General features: G+C 40.1%; 1 protein-coding gene across 6 annotated transcripts in view; it reads left to right on the forward strand.

Moving 5' to 3' along the window:
* DCX (doublecortin) overlaps positions 1–24,479 on the forward strand; it is a 119,468-nt gene that overhangs the window by 68,039 nt on the left and 26,950 nt on the right. For 3 of the 6 annotated variants that reach the window (XM_007992584.3, XM_007992588.3, XM_073013444.1), the window contains exons 4-5: positions 12,507–12,609; positions 14,606–14,743. In XM_007992584.3, the coding sequence (XP_007990775.1) occupies positions 12,507–12,609; positions 14,606–14,743 (241 nt within the window). The remainder of the gene's footprint in view (positions 1–12,506; positions 12,610–14,605; positions 14,744–24,479) is intronic. The other 3 variants (XM_007992586.3, XM_007992589.3, XM_073013443.1) reach the window with 1 other exon arrangement.

Genomic DNA, 24,479 nt, shown 5'->3' on the forward strand with positions numbered 1-24,479 from the left:
ATTGCCTAGGTTTTCTTCTAGGGTTCTTATGGTTTTGGGTTTTACATTTAAGTTTTTAATCCATATTGAGTTAATTTTTGTGTAAGATGTAAGGAAGGGGTCCAGTTTCAGTTTTCTGCATATGGCTACTCAGTTTTTCCCAGCACCATTTACCAAACAGGAGTTGCTTTCCCCGTTGCTTGTTTTTGTCAGGTTTGTCGAAGATCAGATGGTTGTAGATGTGTGGAGTTATTTCTGAGGTTGCTGTTTTGTTCCATCAGTCTATGTGACTGTTTTGGTACCAGTAACATGCTGTTTCTGTTACTGTAGCCTTTTAGTATAGTTCAAAGTCAGGTAGCATGATGCCTCCAGCTTTGTTCTTTTTGCTTAAGATTGTCTTGGCTATATGGGGTCTTCTTTGATTCCATATGAAATTTAAAGTGTTTTTTTTTTCTAATTCTGCGAAGAATGTCAATGGTAGTTTGATGGGAATTGCATTGAATATATAAATTACTTTGGACAGTATGGCCATTTTCATGATATTGATTTTTCCTATCCATGAGGATGAAATGTTTTTCCATTTGTTTGTGTCCTCTCTTATTTCCTTGAGCAGTGGTTTATAGTTCTCCTTGAAGAGGCCCTTCATATCCCTTGTTAGCTATATTCCTAGGTATTTTATTCTTTTTTTGTAGTGATTGTGAGTGGGAGTTCATTCATGATTTTGTTCTCTGCTTGTCTCTTGTTGGTATAAAGGAATGCTTGTGACTTTTGCACATTGATTTTGTATCCTGAGATTTTGCTGAAATTGCTTGTTAGTTTAAGGAGTTTTGGGGCTGAGATGATGAGGTTTTCTAAATTTAAAATCATGTCGCCTGCAAACAGATACAATTTTACTTCCTCTCTTCCTACTTCAATACCCTTTATTTATTTCTCTTGCCTGATTGCCCTGGCCAGAACTTCTAATACTATGATGAATAGGAGTGGTAAGAGAGGGCATCCTTGTGTTGTACCAGTTTTCAAAAGAAATGCTTCCAGCTTTTGCCCATTCAATATGATATTGACTGTGGGTCTTTATAAATAACTCTTACTATTTTGAGATATGTTCCATCAATACCTAGTTTATTGGGAGATTTTAACATGAAGGAATGTTGAATTTTATCAAAGTCTTTTCTGCGTCTATTGAGATAATCATGTGGTTTTTGTCTTTGGTTCTGTTTATGTGATGGATTATGTTTATTGATTTGTGTATGTTGAACCAGCCTTGCATCCCAGGATGAAGCCAACTTGTTCGTGATGGATAAGTTTTTTGATGTGCTGCTTGATTCGGTTCGCCAGTATTTTTTTTTTTTTTTTTTTTTTTTGAGACAGAGTCTCATTTTGTCGCCCAGGTTGGAGTGCAGTGGTGCGATCTCCACTCACTGCAACCTTTGTCTCCCAGATTCAAGCGATTCTCCTGCCTCAGATTCCAGAGTAGCTGGGACTACAGGGGCCCACCACCATGCCTGGCTCATTTTTGTATTTTTAGTAGAGACGGGGTTTCACCATGTTGGCCGGGCTGGTCTCAAACTCCTGATCTCGGGTGATCTGACCACTTTAGACTCCCAAAGTGCTGAGATTACAGGCATGAGCCAGCGCTCTCAGTCTGTCAGTATTTTATTGAAAATTTTCACATCTGTGTTCATCAGAGATATTGGCCTGAAGTTTTCTATTTTTGTTGTGTTCCTTCATGGTTTTGGTATCAGGATCATGCTGGCTTCATGAAATGAGGTAGGGAGGAGTCCCTCATTTTCAGTCATTTGGAATAGTTTCAGAAATAATGGTACCAGCTTCTCTTTGTACCTCTTGTAGAATTTGGCTGTGAATCTGTCTGGTCCTGGGCTTTTTTTTTTTTTCCCCCCCGGATTGGTAGGCTATTAATTGCTGACTCAGTTTCACAATTTGTTATTGGTCTATTTGGGGATTCAATTTCTTCCTGGTTTAGTCTTGGGAGGGCGTATGTGTCCAAGAATTTATCCATTTCTTCTGGATTTTCTAGTTGACTTGCGTAGAGGTGTATATAGTATTCTCTGATGGTAGTTTGTATTTCTGTGAGGTCAGAGGTGATATCCCCTTTACCATTTTTATTGTGTCTATTTGTTTCTTCTCTCTTTTCTTTTTTATTAGGCTAGCTAGCGGTCTATCTATTTTGTTAATTTTTTTAAAAACCCAGCTCCTGGATTCATTGATTTTTTGGGGGGAGGGGGTTTGTGTGCTTATCTCCTTCAGTTCTATTCTGATCTTAGTTATTTCTTGTCTTCTGCTAGCTTTTGGATTAGATTGCTCTTGCCTCTCTAGCTCTTTTAATTGTGATGTTAGGTTGTCAATTTGATATCTTTCTAGGTTTCTGATGTGGGCATTTAGTGCTATAAATTTCCCTCTTAACGCTGCTTTAGCTGTGTCCCAGGGATTCTGGTACGTTGTCTCTTCGTTCTCTTTGATTTCAAAGAACTTCTTGATTTCTGCCTTAATTTCATTATTTAACAGGAGTCATTCAGGAGCAGTTTGTTCAATTTCCATGTAATTGTGTGTTTTTGAGTGAGTTTCTTAATCCTGAGTTCTAATTTGATTGCACTGTGGTCTGAGAGACTGTTAGGATTTCAGTTCTTTTGCATTTGCTTAGGAGTGTTTTACTTCCAATTATGTGGTTGATTTTAGAATAAGTGCCATGTGGTGCTGAGAAGAATGTATATTCTCTTGATTTGGGGTGGAGAGTTCTATAGATGTCTTTTAGGTCCACTTGATCCAGAGCTGAGTTCAAGTCTGGAATATCGTTTTTAATTTTCTGTCTTGCTGATATGTCTAATATTAACAGTAGGGTGTTAAAGTCTCCCACTATTATTGTGTGGGAGTCTAAGTCTCTTTGTAGGCCTCTAATAACTTGTTTTTTTAATGTGAATTCTCCTGTATTGGGTGTGTGTGTGTGTGTGTGTGTGTGTGTGTGTGTGTGTATATATATATATATGTATATATATGCTCTTCTTGTTGAATTGTTCCCTTTACAATTATGTAATGTCCTTCTTTGTCTTTTTTTTGATCTTTGTTGGTTTAAAGTCTGTTTTGTCAGAGACTGGGTTTGCAACCCCTGCTTTTTTTTCTTTTTTCTTTCCATTTGCTTGGTAAATTTTCCTCCATCCCTTTATTTTGAGCCTGTATGTGTCTTTGTACGTGAGATGCATCTCCTGAATATAGCACACCAGTGGGTCTTGACTCTATTCAATTTTCCAGTCTGTGTCTTTTAACTGGGGTATTTAGTCCATTTAAATGTAAGGTTAGTATTGATATCTGTTAATCTGGTCCTGTCATAATGATGCTATCTGGTTATTTTGTACACTACTTGATGCAGTTTCTTCATAGTGTCATTGGTTTCTGTATTTTGGTGTGTTTTTGCAGTGGCTGGTACCAGTTTTTCCTTTCCATATTTAGTGCTTCTTTCAGGAGCTCTTGCAAGGCAAGCCTGGTGGTAATGAAATCCCTCTGCATTTGCTTGTCTGGAAAGGATTTTATTTCTCCTTTGCTTATGAAGCTTAGTTTGACTGGATATGAAATTCTGGGTGGAAAATTCTTTTCTTTAAGAATGTTAAATATTGACCCCCAATCTCTTCTGGCTTGTAGACTTTCTGCTGAGAGGTCTGCCCTTAGTCTGATGGGCTTCCGTCTGTAGGTGACCTGGCCTTTCTCTCTGGCTGCCCTTAACATTTTTTCCTTTATTTCGACCTTGGCGAATCTGATGATTACGTGTCTTGGGGTTGTTCTTCTTATGGAGTATCTTAGTAGTGTTCTCTGTATTTCCTGAATTTGCATATTGGCCTGCCTTGCTAGGTTGGGGAAGTTCTCCTGGATAATACCCTGAAGTTTGTTTTTTGGCTTGTTTCCATTCTCCCTGTCTCCTTTATGTACTGCAATCAATAGTAGGTTCAGTCTTTTTGCGAAGTCCCATATTTCTTGGAGGGTTTGTTCATTCCTTTTCATTCTTTTTTTCTCTAGTCTTTTCTGCATGCCTTATTTTGGTAAGATGGTCTTCCAACTCTGATATCCTTTCTTCCACTTGGTCAAGTTGGCTATTAATACTTGTGTATGCTTCATGAAGTTCTCGTGCTGTGTTTTTCAGCTCCATCAGGTCTTTATGTCTCTCTCTAAGGTGGCTATTCTAGTTAGCAGCTCCTCTAACCTTTAATCAAAGTTCTTAGCTTCTTTGCATTGGGTTAGAGCATACTCCTTTAGCTCAGTGTAGTTTTTTTATTACCCATCTTCTGAAGCCTGCTTCTGTCAATTTGTTCATCTCATCCTCCTTCCAATTCTGTGCCCTTGCAGAGACATTGAGATCATTTGGAGGAGAAGAGGTACTCTGGGCTTTTGGATTTTCAGCATTTTTTCATTGATTCTTTCTCATCTTCATGAGTTTGTCTAGTTTCAATCTTTGAGGCTGCTGACCTTTGCATGGGGTTTTTGTGGGAGCTCTTTGGTTGTTGTTGATGCTGTTGTTGTTGCTATCTGTTTGTTTGTTTTTCTTTCAATGCTCAGGTCCCTCTTACGTAGGGTGGCTGTGGTTTGCTGGGGGTTCACTTCAGGCCCTATTCATCTAGTTCACTCCATGCCTAGAGATGTCACTCAAGGAGGCTGGAGAAACAGCAAAGATGGGTGCTATTCCTTCTTCTGGTATGTCTGACCTCAAAGGGCACCAACCTGATGCCAGTAGGATCGCTCCTGTATGGGTTTGTCTGACAACCCCTGTTGAAGGGTCTCATCCAGTCGGGTGGCACAGGGAACAGGACCCGTTTAATGACGCACTTTGTCCCTTGGTGGAGGGGGTGTGCCTCATTGTGGGGAAACCCACTCATCTGGGCTGCCCTGATTCCTCAGAACTACCAGGAAGAAAGACTAAGTCTGCTGGTCTACAGAGACTGCAACCACCCCTACCCCTACGGGTTCAGGCCCACGGAGATCAGAGATCTGCCCCTGAGCCTCTGGCTAGAGTTAATAGAGTTCCTGCAGGGAAGCCCCACCCAGTGAGGAAGTATGAGTCAGGATCAGGCCTGAAGAGGCACTCTGGCCACAGTCTGCCACAGCCAGTGTGCTGGGCTGTTGGGGACACGTCTTGGGACCAAGCAGTACAGCTCCCTGGCTCCAGCAGGGGAAAAGTGTGGCCTGGAGCTGTAGAGATGGATGCTGTCCTTCTTCCCCCACCCAGGGAGCTAAAATGTTTGAATTTTACTCTATCTGTGATGGGTAGACTTTCAAGGGTTTTAAACAGAAGAGTGATATTCCTGATTAAAATAGTAAAATACTACTCTGACTGCTTTATGCAAAACAGAATAGGTATTTGTGGGGCATGGGGAGGGCATGCTGCCTAGAGAACAGTTATGATATTATATTGTAGTATATTTTGGACTAGTACTGTGACCAGGGGGAGAGAGATAAGTGGCTCCTAATGTAAAATGACTCTCAGGTTTCTGGTTTGGGTAACTGTGTGAATTGTGCCTTTTCTTTAAGATAAGGAAGGCTGAAGGGAGGTAAAATACGGAGGAGAGAAATAAGAGTTTAATCTTGGGCATATTAAACGTGGGATGCCTATCAGACAAGCAAGTGGAGATATTGAACAGGCAGTTGGATGGATATGCATGTCTAGAGTACAGGGGTAAGAAGGACCTGGAGATATCAATGTGTGAGTATTCAGTATATATATGGCATGTGTCTTAGTTAATTTTCTGTTGCTTATAACAGAATACCTGAAGCTGGGTAATTTATAAAGAAACATAATTTATTTCTTACAGTCCTGGAGGCTGTGAAGTTCAAGGTCAAGAGGCCAAATCTGGTGAGGGTCTTCTTGCTGGTAGGGACTTTCTGTAGAGTTCCAAGGTGGTATAGGGCATCGCATGGCAAGGGGACTGAACATGCTAGCTCAGGTCTCACTTTCTCTTCTTATAAAGCCACCAGTTCTCTTCCCATGATAACTCATTAATCCATTAACCCATTCATCCAGAGCCCTCATGACCCAATCACCTCTTAAAAACCCCACCTTTCAATAATGCCACACTGGGGAGTAAGTTTCAACATGAGTTTTGGAAGGCACAAACATTGAAGCCATAGCAGTGTGTAAAGAATTAGAACTGCATATGATCACCTAGTAAAAATATGTAAATAAAAAATAAAAGAGATGTAAGACCTGAGCACTGGGGCTTTCAAATACTGGAAGTCTAAAAAAGGAAAAGAATCTAGCAAAGGATATTGAAGCAGAAGGAAATTCAGAAGACTGTGATCTCACAGAAGCAAAGAAGGAAAAGTATTTAGGAAAAGAACTCAATCAACTTATATCCAGTGTTGCTGATGGGTTGAGTAAGATGAGGCCAGAGAAGGACCATTGGATTTGACAATATGGAAGCCATTGTTGGCCTTGATAAGAGCAGCCTTGGTGGAGCAATGGGAATGGAAGCCTGATTGGATTGAGTTGAGAGGAGAATTACAGGTATGAAATAGAACATAAAATACCATAAATGTGGAAGTGTTTCAAAAACAGTAAAAATACCATACAAAGGCAAGTGTCATTGTTATTTCAGCACAGATTTTAGGGAAGTTCAGGGCATTGAATAAAGAGATCTGTGCCACACACACACACACACACACACACACACACACACACACAAAAGCACTGTAGAACCAAGGAGCTTGTTGCACAGGCAAAAATGTTGTCATAAAAAACCCACAAGAAAGGCTTCAAGATAACCCCAGAAGCATGAGTTTGATTAAAAAAAAAAAGTCAGGGTTGTTTCAGAAAGGTTGCTGCAGCTCACCAAGCCAACTCTGTGTCAACCTCTGACTGGAGCTGGTCCAGGGCTGGTAGGTGGGAAATGTTCCAAAATACGAGTAGCAGTAACATTTAGAAAAAGCCTCATCTGTTATGTTTACTGATATTTTATTAACTCATTTTGCAAAACTTCCCTGCCGTTCTTGATAGGCAAGGCACACTGTTGGCAAGACAGAAAAATCAGTGTGGTTTGTGTTCCTTGCCACAGTCTTTCCCTCTTCTTTACCGCTCCGGCCACTCCTCCTCGTAGACACTCTCTGCCCTCCTCTTCACCCTGAATTCCACCAATAGACAACTCTATGTTTTGCCTGTGCGGAAGGTTGGCAGGTGAGTCTAGGCGATTGTGCTGTGCACAGCTTTGGAAGATCAGAATGCCTTCCTAAGTTTGTTAAGAAAAAGGTACCTACGTTTGTTTTGCAATCACCTCTGCCTCCATCAACCTATATCCCACTCATTCTTCAAGACTCAATTTTTCTCTGTGAAGCCTTCCCCAGTTCATAATTATAATTGTTCTCTTTGTCTTCTATGCTTCCCTTGCTCTTTGCATCTTTATAATAGTGCTAACAACAGCCTGCTTTGTATTCCAATTATTTGTGTAATCCTGACTTGCTTATTATGTTGTCAACTCTTTGAAGACAGGGCCCTTTATTATACATTTTTGTATCTCTTACAGAGTTCCTTTGCCCTAGTAAGTGCTTAATGTATCAATATTAGTAAAATTTAACTTTTAATGAAAATAGTTTACAAGTTAAAAGTGAGCATCATAGATAATGTGAGCAAGACCTTACTTCTTGAGAAAACATTTCTTTCTGAATAGTTAGGTAAGGGAAATTTAGAATCTACTAGCATCAGGCATGTTCAAAAAGGAACTGCCAGCATCTGTAATATGTGGATGGAGAATCTAATCAAGCTTAAATCAAGTCACACAGCGAAGTTTCTATTTGCAGCTAATAGACTCAAACTGCTCCGACACAGTGATCTGTTGTCTCCATTTCCCCATGTGTACTTTGACATTCAAGCCACTGGACTATCCATATAATCTATTGTTCACACTAATGCACAACCAAGCTGGCTTCCCTTCCCCCAACACCTGCTGTTTTTATTTTAAAGGAAGAGCATTGAGTTAATTGTTCAATGTTAATGTGAGTTGATTTTACTGATTTTGTGCTGGAAGTTGATTAATTATAAAGGTAGGTGTCATGCCTTTGTGTTCTCTTTCCTGACTTAAAAATCCAAGTATGATTCATACTGAAGCTGATGTCAGCAAGACCTTTGGTCCCCGAGGATGCTGTAATGCTGTAAGTGATATTATGATGATTATTATATTTACTATTTCTGTTGCCCCTTGTAATGGAAATTATATCTCAAAAAACTAATTTGGAAAATCATACGTCTGTAATGTTAGCTAAGGTGGACTTTGTATCACATTACCTCCATGGAATTTTAAAAAGCAGGTGTTAAGTGAGTGTGAGTTTCATCTGAGAATTATTTCTTATATTCCATTCTTCTTCTCCTCCTCCTCCTTCTTTTCATTCTTCTTCTTTCTTTTCTTCCTCCTTCTCCTTGTCCTCCTTCTCCACCATATACTTGGTTATTAGTTACAGTAATGAATAGGAGTTTTGTTGTCCATAGATTAAAAATATACTTAAAGAAGATTATTTTTTTCAATCCAGTAAGATGTTCTAATGCATAGCAGGCATTGATTAGGACAAATATAGACTTTCCTGCCTAGGCTATAGATATGCCTTTGAAGTCAGTGCTTTAGGATGATATGTTCTTTCAGGCAACTGAGTTATTTTGTCCTGAATTAAAGCAGAACACCTGAATGCTAGTCTCAATTCTGTCATGAGTCAGCTGTGTATCCTTGGGACACTTCGACTCACTGTGCTTTGAGTTCCTCTTATTTAAGATGGAGAGCATTCTATTTTCCCAACACTGTAACAAAGATGGGGGGCTGCTGTATCTCAATAGCCAAGACATTTAGGAAAGCTGGGTATCTACATGCACAAAGTACATTTGTCTGCATTTGGGAGCCAGTAAAATGTGAAATGGGATCACACAAAGACATCTGATGCCGAACAGCTGGATTGTAGCATGATTGTGTTTGAAGCCAGCAACACCATTGTTGAGTCTGTCAGAAGCATAGGGGACTTTGCTTTTCTTAGAAGCTCCCCAAAGGAGGGGTTATCCAAAGGCTTTTCCCAAAGCCTGGGTGAGGGTGGAGAGGCTTGTGGTTGGAGGAGGGTGGATCATTATAACAGCAACCCCTGGAGCAATATGTAAGGCATTATTGTCCTATAATAGGATATCATGGCTTGTGTCTGAGATGGCTGCTTTGGAGCTTTTAGATTTTCTTCTTAGGAAGCAATTTCCACAAATACCTCCAAAATGAATGATCTGGTAACTTTGCAGGGAAGGTTGCTGTTTGAAGCATTTACTAAATTCTTTTTTATAGCTATTAGCTAGTTTCAATTTTCTATTTCTTTTTGAACTAATCCGATTATTTAGACTTTTCTTTTTTTTCTTTTCTTTCTTTCTTTATTTTTTTTTTGATGGAGTCTCTCTCTGTCACCGGGCAGGAGTGCAGTAGCGTGATCTCGGCTCACTGCAATCTCTGCTCCCAGGTTCCAGTGATTCTCCTGCCTCAGCTCCCCCGCCCCCGCCCCCCTCCACCAGTAGCTGAGGTTACAGGCTTGCACCACCACGCCTGACTAATTTTTTGTATTTTAGTAGAGATGGGGTTTCACCATGTTGGCCAGGATGATCTTGAACTCCTGACCTCGTGATCCACCTGCCTCGGCCTCCCAAAGTGCTGGGATTACAGGCGTGAGCCACTGCGCCTGGCCTAGACTTTTCTTTAAAAATCATCCATTTCATTTGTTTTCAAACTAATTAGCATAGTTATGTGAAGAATAGTTTCTGAATTCGCATTATTTCTACTTTCTTGTTCTTAAGTTTGTTTATTTGTGTTGCCTTTTAAAGTCTCTAAATGCTACTCTCCGTTGTCTGCCGCAATTGATTTCATCTTTCTTATTCCCACTTTTCTGTCTTTGTATATCCTTACAAAGCTGCTGAATGTTCCTGTATCTTACCTTCTTTGAATGCAGTTGAGGCAGAAACAGCCCTAAGTAAATTTTCACTATGTGATAAGCTCTCTACAAGGAACCACAGGAAGATATATTGGAAAGTATAAATTGGGCTGTTAGATTCCCTGTGATTCCCTGTGATCCAACAGGGAGAACTAAGTGAGTCCTCATGAAAATACAGGCAGGTCTTGAAACAAAGTGCTAAATCCTTGAGACCACTAACAGAGGGACACTCACAGGTGAGGTGTTCCTGACTAATGACCAAAAATAAAGACAGCTAGTCAGGGTCAAAGGCAGCCTCGAATAAGAAGATATGGCAGAGGTCGACCGGGCACGGTGGCTCACGCCTGTAATCCCAGCACTTTGGGAGGCTGAGGCAGGTGGATCATGAGGTCAGGAGACTGAGACCATCCTGGCTAACAGTGAAACCTCGTCTCTACTAAAAATACAAAAAAATTAGCCGGGTGTGGTGGCGGACGCCTGTAGTCCCAGCTACTCGGGAGGCTGAGTCAGGAGAATGGCGTGAACCTGGGAGGCAGAGCTGGCAGTGAGCCGAGACTGCGCCACTGCACTCCAACCTGGGGGACAGAGCGAGACTCCGTCTCAAAAAAAAAAAAAAAAAAAAAAAAAGAAGAAGAAGATAAGGCAGAGATCTTGAGGGTCAAGGATGTGGCGGCAGGTAAATAGTTCAGAGATATTTGGTGTATCAGAGTTAAGAACTCTGCATTTTATTAAGCCTAGGTCCAAGATATTGGTGGGAAGTCTGCAGCTAGGATCAAAACCATGTAGCCTCTGTCACTGGATCCACTACTAGGACAATATGCAGGATGCCTACTGAACTAACAGTGCTAACTAGTGACTAGGGTCATTTGGACATGGCAATAAATAGCTTTCACAGCACCAACAGATACTCCCATCCTAGCACTCATGACACTAAATTGAAATGCTCTATTTCAATGTATCTCACCTCATCAGACTGTGAGCTCCATGAAGTCATGGCCTGAGTCTTATTCATCTTTGTCTCGCCAGTGACTGATCTATATGTAAGTGCTTTGTATTGCCAAGTGGTTAAAAGGAAAGGCTTTGAAGTTAGATAGATCTGTGTTTATTTGGCTTCATTGATTTCCACCTGGAAAACTTACTTACTGTCTCTGGGTCTCAGTTTTCTCAAGTCTAAAATAATAATGACAATAAATACTGACTTCTAGGGTTTCTTGTAAGGGTAAAATGAGATGACAGATTTGGAAGTACTTACCAGAGTGCCTGTCAAAGAGTAAGCATTCAATTAGTTTGTAGCTCTGATTGTCATTCTGTGATCGTGGAATGAATGGGTGAAGGACAAGTGGGTTGAAGAAAGGTGTTGGCCAATTTGATGAGGTCAAGACCCAGGACTGGAAAGAGGCTTAATGAGAGTGACCCGCAGTCCTTCGAGTCGCCTTCTCTTCTCTGGGCATCTCTTGGATGATTGAGAGGCTGACACAATAGGGATAATCTTTAAGTATATCTCCTTTTGTGTAAGGCTTGCAATCATTTTGTCTGGGAAAACAGGGATTGAGTTAACCTTGGGTGGGGGATTTGTTATTAATATAAATATTTTTCTAATGTAACATATTGCTCTCTGCACCCAGCAAGCTGTTGTTAGTTTGTGAGCACCATCCCTTTGGAAAGCCATTGCTGACAGCTTGAATGGGAAACTTAGAACAATTAGAGGTTTTGAACACTTTCAAACTAAGAGGTGGGATAAGTATGTTTTGACTCTATGGTTCCTCCAGGGATTTCCCTGATGTGCTGGACTAATTATCAGATGTAATTAGGAAAACCGAGAAGTGGGGAGACTGCAGGGAGCACCATACTTTCCCAGGGACCCTCATCTCTATGCAGAAAAGGGGTTGGGGAGACTGTCTGTTGTGGAGAAGCAGTAATGCTTAGGATGCTAGCAAGCATGAGGGTCCTGGGAACATGGCTCTACCAGTAGAAACTCAGGCCTATTGGAACCAGTTGCTCAGATGAAGCTTTAAGTTTTCCTCTTCTGGTTTCACAGGAAGAAATGGTATTCTGGGCCACTACCAGGTTCTTGGCCAGCTTTTAGCAAAAGTTCAATTTTTGCGTGTCCAAAGCAGTTAAGAAATGATGTCCTTTTAGAACTCATTCAGATGAAGCGGCACATTTCCACTTCTGGGTCAGCTACAGTCAGGCTGCAGAAGATTTTTCTCATCTGCTTTGGCCCAGTCCCTTGCCCTAGAGTTGGGCCAGGAGCTCCCTGTCTTTGAGGCTCTGAGAAAAGATGACATTTGTAGGGCCATCTGCTGGTTGACTTTTCTTCAGAAAAGGGCATTCCATTTGGACATGGTCTCAGTCTTACTCATGACTCAATTGAAACTACCACACTTGAAACATGGATAGACAATGGTACTCAGTGTATCATCACTCTCTAGGGATCATGATTCAGACTATGAGTGTGGTAGGTGTTTTAAGAAAAAGAAAACTCCTGGGAGCTGCAGATGATGGCCTAGATGGGAAGCTTTTCTCCTTGTCAATGTAGTGTGAGGTTCATTGTCAGGACCGTCATATACCAATCAGTGTTTCTGCTTTCTCCATAGGTAACCTGTCTCCATGATTTCTTTGGTGATGATGATGTGTTTATTGCCTGTGGTCCTGAAAAATTTCGCTATGCTCAGGATGATTTTTCTCTGGATGAAAATGGTAAGCATAACCACTGGGTTTTATTCCTCCATTGTTCTCTCCCCTTCTATCCCTTAGGATTTCCATGGGTGTATATGGGGTGGAAAACATCCATGCCTGATCCTTCAAGGGCTTATAATGTTAGTCTTTCTCCTGTATATTTGGATACATGGGTCGTGACCCATGTAAGACTGAAAGACTGGACGTCCCAGAGTCCCAGGCTCCAAACTCAATAAAACTCACTGTCTGCCCCTATAGTGACCATATTTCTTGAATCATATATCGTGTCACATGGGATAACAGGCACAATCAGACCACAGGAAGGAATATTTTCAGTCAGAACTTGGATATTATACATATCCTTTTTTTTCCCCATTCAACATCCTCCAGCTACTTAGCTCATGATTATGGTTCCAATTTAGAGAGATTTTTCCACAGTATTCTTAGTGTCAAACCCTTTTCATACTACCAGACTTGCTGCCCCATTCGTCTGCCTTGTGATTCAGGATTGTTAATAATAAGAAGGAGCTAATTGTCTTCCCATCTCCCTTGGTTTGAGACCAAGCTCCAGGTATACATTAAAGGTTAATTAGCTCACGCAGCAATAAGGGTAGAATGTGATGCTGATGGAAAGACACATTCAGAGCATATTTCCCATTTAGGAGAAGCAAAGTGTGAAAAAAAATCAAAGGGAATTTTGCTAACATAGACTTTATAAACAACTCAAGTGACAAGAACCCCATAAGAGGTGGCACTTCTGCTGTGTTCCCTTTAGGAAGAGGCAATGACTATAGAAAAGCTAAACAAACCCCAGGTTATATCCAATTTCCTATACCTTCTGTATCTTCAGCTCTGGACAGTGATCACTAAAGGACACCAAACAAAACAAGAAGTGAAACAAACAAAAAGGGGCTTTCTGCTTAACTCAGTTTCCTAAAATATTCAATTTACCACAAAAGCTCCTCTAATCTTTCTGTTTAATTTATATTTCAATGCACCTTTAAGTAAGAGGCAACAAGAAAGTGTTTAAAGGAAAGACTATATCCTCTACTCTGCTGTTTGATTCCCCTTTTTTGCATCACAGCACAAGGTTGGAAAAACTGTAGCAGAAAGAGCACCAAACTTAAACTCAGGAGACTTGACTTTTATTCCTTGCTTTACTAATTTCTTGTTTTGTGGCCCTAGGCAAGGGGGTTAAGTTTTTTGTACTCTCATCAGCAAAATGAGTATAATAATCCTTCTAATAAATTAGCACTATTAGTGCCCAAAATGACCATAGAAGGGGATGCTGAGTGCTGCATAGAAAGGGTGTTCTAAAGGTGTCAGACTGAGGCTAGGGCAAATACAAAACGTTTGGCAGACTCTCCCATACACCAGCAATCTTTCTTAAGTTTTGAGTGACAGAGTCACTGCTGGCCCATTTATTCATTAACCCCCCATAAGGGATTGTAATAATATACATGGGAAATCGAAAAGAACTCGATAAATTCAAGATGGTGGTGGTCATAGTGCTTATTTATATAAAGTGACATGATATCCATCATGTGACTATTACAACATGTGGCATGTAATAGACAGTAAGTGGTAGCTCTCTACCTCTCCTTCAGATTACTCAATGGATGTTTCATCTGTGTAGCTATAACCTCTGAGCTGTTAATCTCTAGTTCAGGGAAATTAATTAAACATTATATCAATAGGTGCTATTCTGAGACATAGCTAGCTTGTCCATAAATGATTGAGTTGACTATTTAATTGCCTACTTGACCTGTTTTTGGACTCTTGCCCTTGTTTTCATAATTCAGGGGCTTAAACACCTAGTTTAGCCCAGGTGGCTTTTGAAGGTTTCCTTAATGCCTCCCTCCCCAGAACCATGGCTCCTACTAATAATAAGGACCACATTGTAGTCCTGACCCATTTAGGTCCTTTGGCCTGTGGGGGTTATTCCGGTTTCCAGAGGCTGATAACATGCTGAGCCTGTTTTACCCTCTACTAAGCCGTTTGTGTCCTTTGGCCCCAGAATGCCGAGTCATGAAGGGAAACCCATCAGCCACAGCTGGCCCAAAGGCATCCCCAACACCTCAGAAGAGTTCAGCCAAGAGCCCTGGTCCTATGCGCCGAAGCAAGTCTCCAGCTGACTCAGGTAACGACCAAGACGGTGAGTGCTCTTTTCCTAACTGTGCACGCTGATTTCATTTATGGAGGACAATACTGTCTGCATGCAGAGGAATCAGTTCCTCATGAGCACTACTGTGTCTCCATGAAACCCTATTCTGTCAATTCAGGGACTAAAACAGTCAAACTTGTTTGGAGTCATGGAGGCACAGCTACAACCATTACTCCACTCAAATGGATGCAAACCAGAAACCTGGCCCATTGTCTATGCTTGCTGTAATGCTTACTGTCATGGTTGTCATCATTTTCATCATCTTCAACATCATGTGGCAAAAACATATTCAATTGAATAATCAAGTTAACCATAAACCTGAAACTAAAAATCAGAATCAAGAAAAAGAATATAAAAAACAATACCCCAAAGTGTCAACATGGTTGACTCACTTGAGCTTCAAATTTGACTCTGAAGTAATTAGAAGCCAAAACAAAAAGGGAAACAAGTACACTATATATATATGCCATATATATAGGGAGACAACATAAATTGTATAAACCTCACAATAGGAAATTAAAGCATAGACCAGAAAACAGAGAGATTTGCCATAGAAGATTTTATATAGTGGATAGTGAGTTATCTAAAACATGTGCTCTATTGATCACTGCCAACCCATGAACTATTTGTTACCAGTCAGTCTGTGGCAAGATTAGGAGCTTGTGCCAAATGTAAATAAACTATGCCATTAAGCAAACCATTTAGCTCAGCTGACTTTTTTTCAGAGCCTGATTTTATTGATGAAGACAGCAGTATGTTGATTTGCATTCTGATGTGAACCCTATCTTGTCTTGGACCCACAGTTTGAGTGACATTGACCTAAGAGGCAATGTCTTCCATTCTTTTATACAAATATAAACAATAAAAGGCCTCAGAAGTCCAAGTTCAGAAGCTTAAGTTTATGCACGATTTGAGGTTCTTCACACTAAGGAAATTATATGTTCCAAAAGACATACATTTGTCATCCCAAGGCTCAGAGTTTATCATAAGAATTCTTGCAGTCTGAGAGCCTTGGGAAAACAAAAAGCCCCTTCAGTTTGGGGCATCATGAGCAGCCTGATGGCTTTGAAATGCTTGTGCCAAGATGAATAGCCTGTACTGCCTGCCTCACGCTGCCAGGAGCATGCATATCACCAGTCATTTTTTTATTCTTGGGTTGAGGAAATTGAAGTATGAAAAGGCAGCCCAGGCTTTTAGTACTTCCATGTCTTTGCACTCCCTATTCCCCCATACCTGGAATGCCATTCCTCTAACCCATCAGCCTTTTTTGCTTGAAAGCTCCTATTCATCCTTCAAGACCTCACATAGAGATAATTGTTCCAGTGTCTGCAATACCATAGCATGCCATTCATATCTTTGGGGTAATATTCACCACACTGTGTTGTAAAGTATGTGTTTACCTGTCTACTTCCCCAATTAAATGCTGAGCCCCTCAAAGGTAATGTGGTAGGTTCATTTTCACATCATCAGTGCAGAGCACAGTGCCTGGCCCCTAGTAGATGCTCCAGTAATATTTGTGAATAGATGCACAACAGTACCTATTTTACCCAACATGGTGCTAGAGACCAATCAAGCATTTAGATAATGTTTGCTGGAGAAATAAAAAATACATGTGCCTTGATGCTATCTTGTTCAAATGTACAGAAGAGCACATAAATCTATACCTAAGCAAATTCATATTGTTAAAACTACAAAGACCTAGGTTTTAACACTTGGGCTGACAATAAAGTTGGACAGTTTTTAAGCAGAGACTTGCAAAAAATACACTTTAAAACACTTGATCAAGATTAATAAAGTCTGGCAATAATTGCTTAACTAATCATTTCTTAGAAACAGCAGTAGCTATTTCTGGGATTTCTAACCTGTATTACTTGTATCTTGCTGTGAAACAAATTCATTACCCCAAAACTTAGTGGCTTAAAAAAGCCATTTTTTTATCTCACAGTTCTGGTGGGCAAGAAATTCTAGAGTGTTTTATCTAGGTGGTTCTGGCTCAGAGTCTCTCATGTGGATATCATTAAAATAATGGTAGGGGCTGCAGTCATCTGAAGGCTCAACTGGGGCTGTAGAATCCACTTACAATATGGTTGTTGGCAAGATCTCCCACCTTAGTTTGTGATCCAAGAGAATGAATAAAGACAAGATGTATTTGTCTTGTGATCTAGTCTCCATAGCCAGCACTGTCACTTCTCCTTTATCATATTCATTGGAAGCAGTCACTAAGTCCAACCTATATTCAAAGAGAGAGGAACCAGACTCTGTTTATTAAAGGAAAGAGTGTTGAAGAATTTATAGATCTGTTTTTAAACCACCATATAACCCATCAGTTAGAAATTCTCAGGTGGTGTCAGCTTGAAGTAAATAGATTCTCTTTGCAGACTGCATCCAATTGGTTACCCAGCACAGGTGAACACAACTACCTATAACTACACAGTTTAAATATATGTCAAATCACTGATCTCCAGAATGCCACCTACAGAATTTCCCTTCTACAAAATATGCACCTCACTGACTCTAAGGTAGCAGAGATATAACAGGAATACATTAGAATTCAATGAATATTTGTCAAATTGAAGGGAGTTATTACATAATAGACCCCAACCCAGGCTTTGGCAGGCAAGATCTGTTCTTGCTTTTTCATAACTCCTTTACTAAAAAAAAAAAAAAAAAAAGAAAGGAAGAAAAAAATAAGAAACGAGGATTTATTCCAACCCACATGATAAACAGAGTAACTAATTTGGGTGTATGAGGGGAATTTGCTTGACAGATATCAGAATTACAAATAACCTCTGTTTCCTACCACCAATCTAATATTGTGTTCTCAGTTTAAAGAACTGGAATATTCATTTATATTCTGATGTTCATGAACATAAATGAAGTCAAACCCTAGTCTAGACAATCTTTATGGCAATTGCCAGAATGTTTGTGCTCATCTCAGATAATGTGTCTAGAGCCTCCTCATGATTCCAACCCTGAAGGGTTGTAACATAACCAAGCCCATTTCATGGGAGTTTGTTCAGAGCCTAGTCCAAGGCATCCATTCAGTGAACGTTCCGTAAGGGCAAAGTTGATCTCAGGCAAAACAGTACCTTAGCTAAGGTTTGGATTTGCTATACCCATTTTCCCTCTCCACTTCTACCTCACTCAGGACCATTCCAACCTGGGAAGTGGAGATGGGTAAGATATGAAGGAGGAGAAGAAGATGACTCTCTAAGAAGTCCCAGCTACGCCACTTCCTGGCTCTGTGGTTTGAGCAAGATTTTTGCCTTCTCTGAGATGTGATATCATCGTTAGATAATTCAGAATTTGAATCTCTATAGATAAGGATAATTTTCGATTGTTATCAGTTATTTACAATTTACAGAGTTGTAAAATAGCTCCCACAGAAACAAAAGCAGATAACCAGAATGATAAGCTATAGGTAATGCATACTTTTCAGTTGGCATAAATTTCTCCTTACTGACATTTGAGATTTAAAAAGGAACAATTGTTTCATAAAATGTCAAGATTTTTTTAGCTGTTAGCCAGGGACATATACAGGTTAAAATACACTTAACCAAATGATAATAGTGTTAGGTGGGGCAAACAGGCTTTGTTCATTTCTAGGACATAGTAGTACCACCCTGTTTCCATCCTGTGTTAGTCAGTCTTGGATGTAGAACTTGTGAATGGATTTATAAACCTTCATTCAACCCGAGTAACAAAAGGTTATGTAAGATAGACCAATGGAAGATTGTCTTCCTTTGAAGACAAAAGAAAGACCAAAAGTTTCCTCTTCAGCAGGAATTCTAACCAAATGAAACATTGGCTGGGTTCAGGTTCAGTTTAAGGAATGTTTTGATGTTCTACTTCATTGGAAAATATATAGGTTTGATTCTGGTTTGAACAAGTTTGCTAGATATCTATATCTATATCTATGTGGTCCAATTAATGGTCCGATTAATAGCTAGGTTCATTCTGACTTGAGGTTTAGTAAATTGATGCTATTTCGTCTGTAATTTGTACTATAATTTGATTCTTTATTCCTTAGTCTTTAGACTTTAAGTTGTCCCTTTCCTGTTCTGCCCCATGAATAAATCAAATCCTTCTACTTTATTCCCTTCAAGTTCAATCCTCATTTCTGCCAATATTGAGTTTGCCCCAAATGGAATGTCTGTTGCTAAGCCCTAAACTCAAGTTAAGTAAGGATTTGGTTGTCCATATAATATTTCTGTAAGGAGCTCATTTTCACTGGGCAGAACTGATGGACTCTTAGAATCCAAATCATATTAGCTATGTCTGTCTTTAAATCAGGCCATGGAACTGTGGTAAAAAGATAAAATCTGAGCCCAGGAGGCTCCTATGGGATATTTGAAAAAAGCTTATGCAGTTCCACACTTTGATTAACCCGGGACTTGCCATTTTGATGAGCAAAGGTAAGCCTGGCTTCAGAACTAAAGAAAGACATGTCTCTCTCTGTTTCCATTTCAGCCATTAATGTGTTAATTTTTCCTTTATGTAACTCTGTCCCCAGTTGAATTGAATTGAATTAAAAGGACAAAATAGCTAGTTGCTGGGAAGGAATCTTTCTCTTTCTTTCTTTTTTTTAAGGAGCCCCGAAGGAAGCTAATTACCCACCCTGGTAGGCTGAGAGAATTGTAATGTGATAATTAGTTTGCTATTCTTCAACAGTAAGTCATTGTTGTAGCAATCCAATGTTCTCCATTCCCCTTCCCCCAACTCATGTGCACCTATTTCTGAAAGTCCAGTCTTTCCCGTTCCCAAACTCATAAGAAAGAAAGCCTTCTCTAACAAAATATACAGCCTTTAGAAGGGGAGGTCAAGGGACACAAAACAGCAGGGTTCATGAGAGACCTGTATCCCAGGATCCTTCTTTTCTGAACCTAGTAGGCTGCTTTGGGCTGCCTAAGATAGAGGGACTTGGCCATTCTGACCTTCCTGAAAGTGACTGTCTAGACCAGCTCTGCTCAACAGAAATAGAATGTGAGTCATAAATGTAAATCATGTATATGATTTTACATTTTCTAGTAGCCACGTCTCAAAAAGTTAAAAAATGGGCAAAATTAATTTTTACGTTTCATTTAATGATACATTCAATATATTATTAACATATAATTAATGTAAGAAATTATACATTCTTTGAAATTGAGTTGTATTTTACACTTACAACATATCTCAGTTCTGACTAGCCACACTTCAAATGTTCAACAGTCATGTGACTATTGGCTACTGTTTTAAACAGCACAAGAATACCTTTCTTCTCTAGCTAAGAGAGATTCATGATAATGGTCTTTTTACATGAATTAGATGCTATGCACTTTGCAAAATATTTCCAAATCTATTACCTCAGTTGTTCCTCATAATTGTAGTATGAATTAAGTTGGAAATGGATAATTATCTCTTTTTTTTCTTTTCTTTTCTTTCTTTCTTTTTTTTTTTAGATTAGGGAACTAAGATACAAAGTTTAGGATCTTGGGATCTTCCCAATATCACACACTACTTAGCACACTACTTAGCACAAGTGTGATTAGCACTTATCACACACTACTTAGCACCCTACTTAGCAATATCACACACTACTTAGCACACTACTTAGCAAGAGCCAGAATGCCGACTTCCCAGCAAGCATTATTTGCAGTGTCCCACTGACATACAGTAGTATATGGGATGTCCTGTCTGGTGAATGCAAAGGTCTATGTTAGATGGTCCCTGCTTCTTGGCTTCCTTTACCCTTCTCCCATCTCCAGGCTAGGGAGGTGGAAAGGCAAGGGGTGGGTTGGTATCTGCATCATTTTCTTTGTGCTGCTTTGAGCAAAGTCCCACAAGTAATTAGGTGCCTTTCAGTGCTACAGAGCACTGAAACAAGACAGCTGAGACATTCCTTCAGCTCCCCTAGCTCCCCTACTGGCAACTTCAAAGGGAAGTGGTGTCCTTGACAGAGCTGTGGGAAGAGAAAAACTTCCCTGGTTCCTCCCCCAATCTGATTTTTTCTAAAACCTGCTTAGAAAATGATTGGAGCAAGCAGTATGTTGGGTGCCAGTGAGCACCCCATAGTGCATGGTATATGGTGATATCTCCCTACAATAGGAGTCCTATCAGCCAGCCTTGGCTTGGGACTTGTGTTTACACACAACTGAATGAGCAAATTACTCCTGTAAAGTATTTAGTAGTGCTAGGTGCTATGAAGAAAAAGGATGTTAAGATGAATTCCCTGCGACTAAGAAATTTATTATTTATTTGGGTAACCAGTATACATGTAAATTTTAAAAATATATTTACAAATACTTATATAGCTCCTATTATGTGTCAGGCAACTGTTCTAATCGCTTTACATGTATTAACTAATTTAATCTTTACAACAACCTTGTGAGGCAATTACTATTATCCCCATTTTGCAGATGAAGAAACTGAGGCATACAAAAGTTTAGTGACCTGCCCAAGATCACACAGCTAGTAAGATGATAGAACTGGATTTAAACCCAAGCAATCTGACTGCACAGTCCACAATTTTAACCACTGAACCATTAATGCCATGTTAATGGTAATAACTTATTTAAATGCAAAATGCATAATAGATACTGGTAGTAAGTATTATTGGAACTATTGGAGTTCATGGGAGAGAGCTCATTAGGGACTAGAGTGCTAAGGGAGAAATTCCTGGGAGAACTGGAACTTGAAGGAGGGTTATATATAAATTGATAAGGAGATGGATACTCCTGGCTGGCGGGGAAAAATGAACAAAGGGGCAGAGGTGGTGATGAATATGGCTTATCAGGGTACAGGGAGGAGGCTCTTAAATCTACCTCTCCAGCCCCAATCTTCCTTCTGGATGTCAGACCCATAATGCCTACTAAACAATCCTGTGTATATGGCTTATATGTGACCAATACAAGCTATCTAAAAATCAAAAGCATTTCCACCTCCCATCTCTTTGTCTGACAATACAATTATCATCCTTCCCAGGTTCAACACCCTGGTGCTATTTTTGACTTCCCACTCATTAATCCTGCATACCCACTGTGTGCTATTGTTATCATTGTTGGACGTGTGAACCATCTCCATGTGACTCGCGCAGCAGTCCCTTCCTTTCTCTTATGACCTGATGTCTTGATTATTTCACAGACTTCTTAGCAATATTTCTGCTTCAAATCTCTGTCCACTTATCCATGTGGTGCCACCACATTTCTCATCCTAAAACACCATTTTCATTGTGCTACCTCCCTGCTCCAAAATTTTTAGTGGCTCCACACTGTCCATTGACCAACACACCTTCCCCTGCCGTAATAATGCTGAGAGGGTAAAAAGAGAGAACAGGATAGGGCCAATCATTTTGCTTTGGGGAGCACAGCAGTAAAATGCAAAAAGAAAAAAAAAGAAGCAAAACAAACAAACAAACATAAAACAGAAATAGTAGGCTTCACCTAAGGAAAGCTTCAGTTATCTGATACTTGACCAACTAGCCAAAGAATTAGCCCTCAGCCTACATAGACTGATATCTCATCTCTTGTGGAATAGGATTTCCTAACTCAGTGCCTATGAATTGAATACTTACTCAATGCTAGTAGTGGTGGTAGTAATACTGATAGAAAGTACAATTTATTGAACCCTTTTCTATGTGGCAGATACTTGGCTAAGCACTTTGTGTATAGTCTGCCATGTAGTCATCAAAACAGCAACAATTGAGATATTATTATTCAAATATTACAGATGGGGAAACTGAGACTCAGAGAGGTTAAGTTAGCCCCAGGATCACAAATCTAGGAAATGGCTAAGCCAGGATTTAAAACTTTGACTGATTCCAAAGTCTGTGTTCTTTTCACAAATTAAGAACAATGCAGTTTGTCCTAGTCCCTGCACCAGGAAAACCAGCAGTCAGCATTGACAACAGGCTAGCTCCACCAGAAACATGTTCTGTTTCTCAGTAGGAAATAAATGTTGACAGCATTGTCAACCCTGAGAAAACAATTCTGGCACTTCCATCAGCCCCCCTACAGATGTCCTCTTCTTGAGGGAAACTCATCTGTGTCAAAATATTGCAGGATTGGGTATATACATTTGTTTTGTAACAAGGAAGACTCTTACTTCTCCCCCTTATTTAAAGGATTCATAACTTCATGCTGTTCAAGATTCCGTAGGAAATAGATTTAAAATTCAAATTCCATCTTCTGAAGTTACAGTGTCTCACAACCTACAATTGAATTTGGCTTGAGAGCAAACCCTATGATCAAATCATTGAAGAACTATTCCCAGGCTCTCAGTTCTTGCTTCCCTAATGGATGGGTCTAGGGAGAGGGACAAAGGCTTTTCCATTGAGCAGAAACAATTAGCCAAAGCAGTCCACACACCCTGCCCAAGGGCTCTTTGGAATGTATGTGTGGAAACCACAGGGTCTGTCTCTTGGCCTTCTTCTGAAGTAAGTTGAAACCACCTTGGATCCACTTGGATGGCCTTCCAGGAAAAACTCCCTGTATTTGTAAGGAGAGAACAAGGTATCTTTGGACTGGAATGAATAAAAGCTTAGAGCATCTCAGTATGAGAAAAATGAGGAAGTGGCAGAATTGTGTGTTGAGATATCCCTCTGCAAGGCATTAGGGAGTTACAGAACACAAGACAGAAAATGAATTACCAGAAGTTCACAGTGGGAGGTATGTGATGTGCTAACTTTAAGGAAATTTTGAAATAGAATCTGTGAGCAAGTCCAGAAGCCACCATCCATTGAGGAGGGGCAGAGTGTATACCATTTACGCAAGTCATACCCTCTCTGAACCCCCATATCCTTTTTAATTAAAAGGAGACTAGTAATACCTGGCCACCATCTCTTAGAGCTATCAGGAGAATAATTTGAGTTCATGTATGGTAAAATGCTCTGAAAATAACTGCAGAAAAACAGTTGAAATTATAAAAGGGGCTCTGAAATTATTATCATAGCTCTTTTGATAAACTGGGGTTGTTTTAAATGAGCAATATTTCAAAATGACATCAAATAAAAACCATGAGGCTTGATTTTGAGTTGGGCTCAAATGTTGGGCTTAGGATGGAAGGAAAAGCCAGGGCTAAGTGAATGGGCATTAACTTGGTTTGGTCTGTGGTCAAAGGTTGGGAGAAACGTAGATGCCAAGCTGTCCCTTTATTTTCTGTACCATTCTGGTCATGTAAACTTGAGCCCAGGAAGTATAATGACTCATGTAACTTGCTGTCCAGGCAACTCTATAATTGCTACACCTGGGGCCTCTTATGCCCAACTTGTACTCAGTTGCCTCCAAGTTTCCAGGAATCGGTCCAGCCTCCAGACAAGGGAATCCGCAGTTTGGGAGTTTAGCATCAACTCTGCCTGGCTGGTGACCCCACTTTGTCCTTGGCCAAAAACTCACACCAAAAACTAGACTTTCTCATTTTTCTTTGGGAACTAACCTCTCCCTACTCGATCCACACATACAGGCCTTATTACTCATCCCCCAGGAACCCATTTTTCCCTATATATTTAAATCTCCGTAAATCTAGATAAGTCAGCCTAGTTTCCTTACCAACTATCCTGTTTGGCCTTGTGCTGTTCCATTCTGACAGGAAAGGCAGACAGAGCCAAGGAGCTAAAGATGAGTACAAAGACAAGAACAGGCATAATAATTCAGAGGAGCCAATGAACCAAGACTGCAGGACCAAGCTTGGCAATTGTGCTGCGTAGCTGAAGGGCACCAACTGAGAGGGTTGACAGACAGGGCATAGTTAC

Source organism: Chlorocebus sabaeus, chromosome X (genome assembly GCF_047675955.1).
Source record: "Chlorocebus sabaeus isolate Y175 chromosome X, mChlSab1.0.hap1, whole genome shotgun sequence".
Classification (NCBI taxonomy): domain Eukaryota; kingdom Metazoa; phylum Chordata; class Mammalia; order Primates; family Cercopithecidae; genus Chlorocebus; species Chlorocebus sabaeus.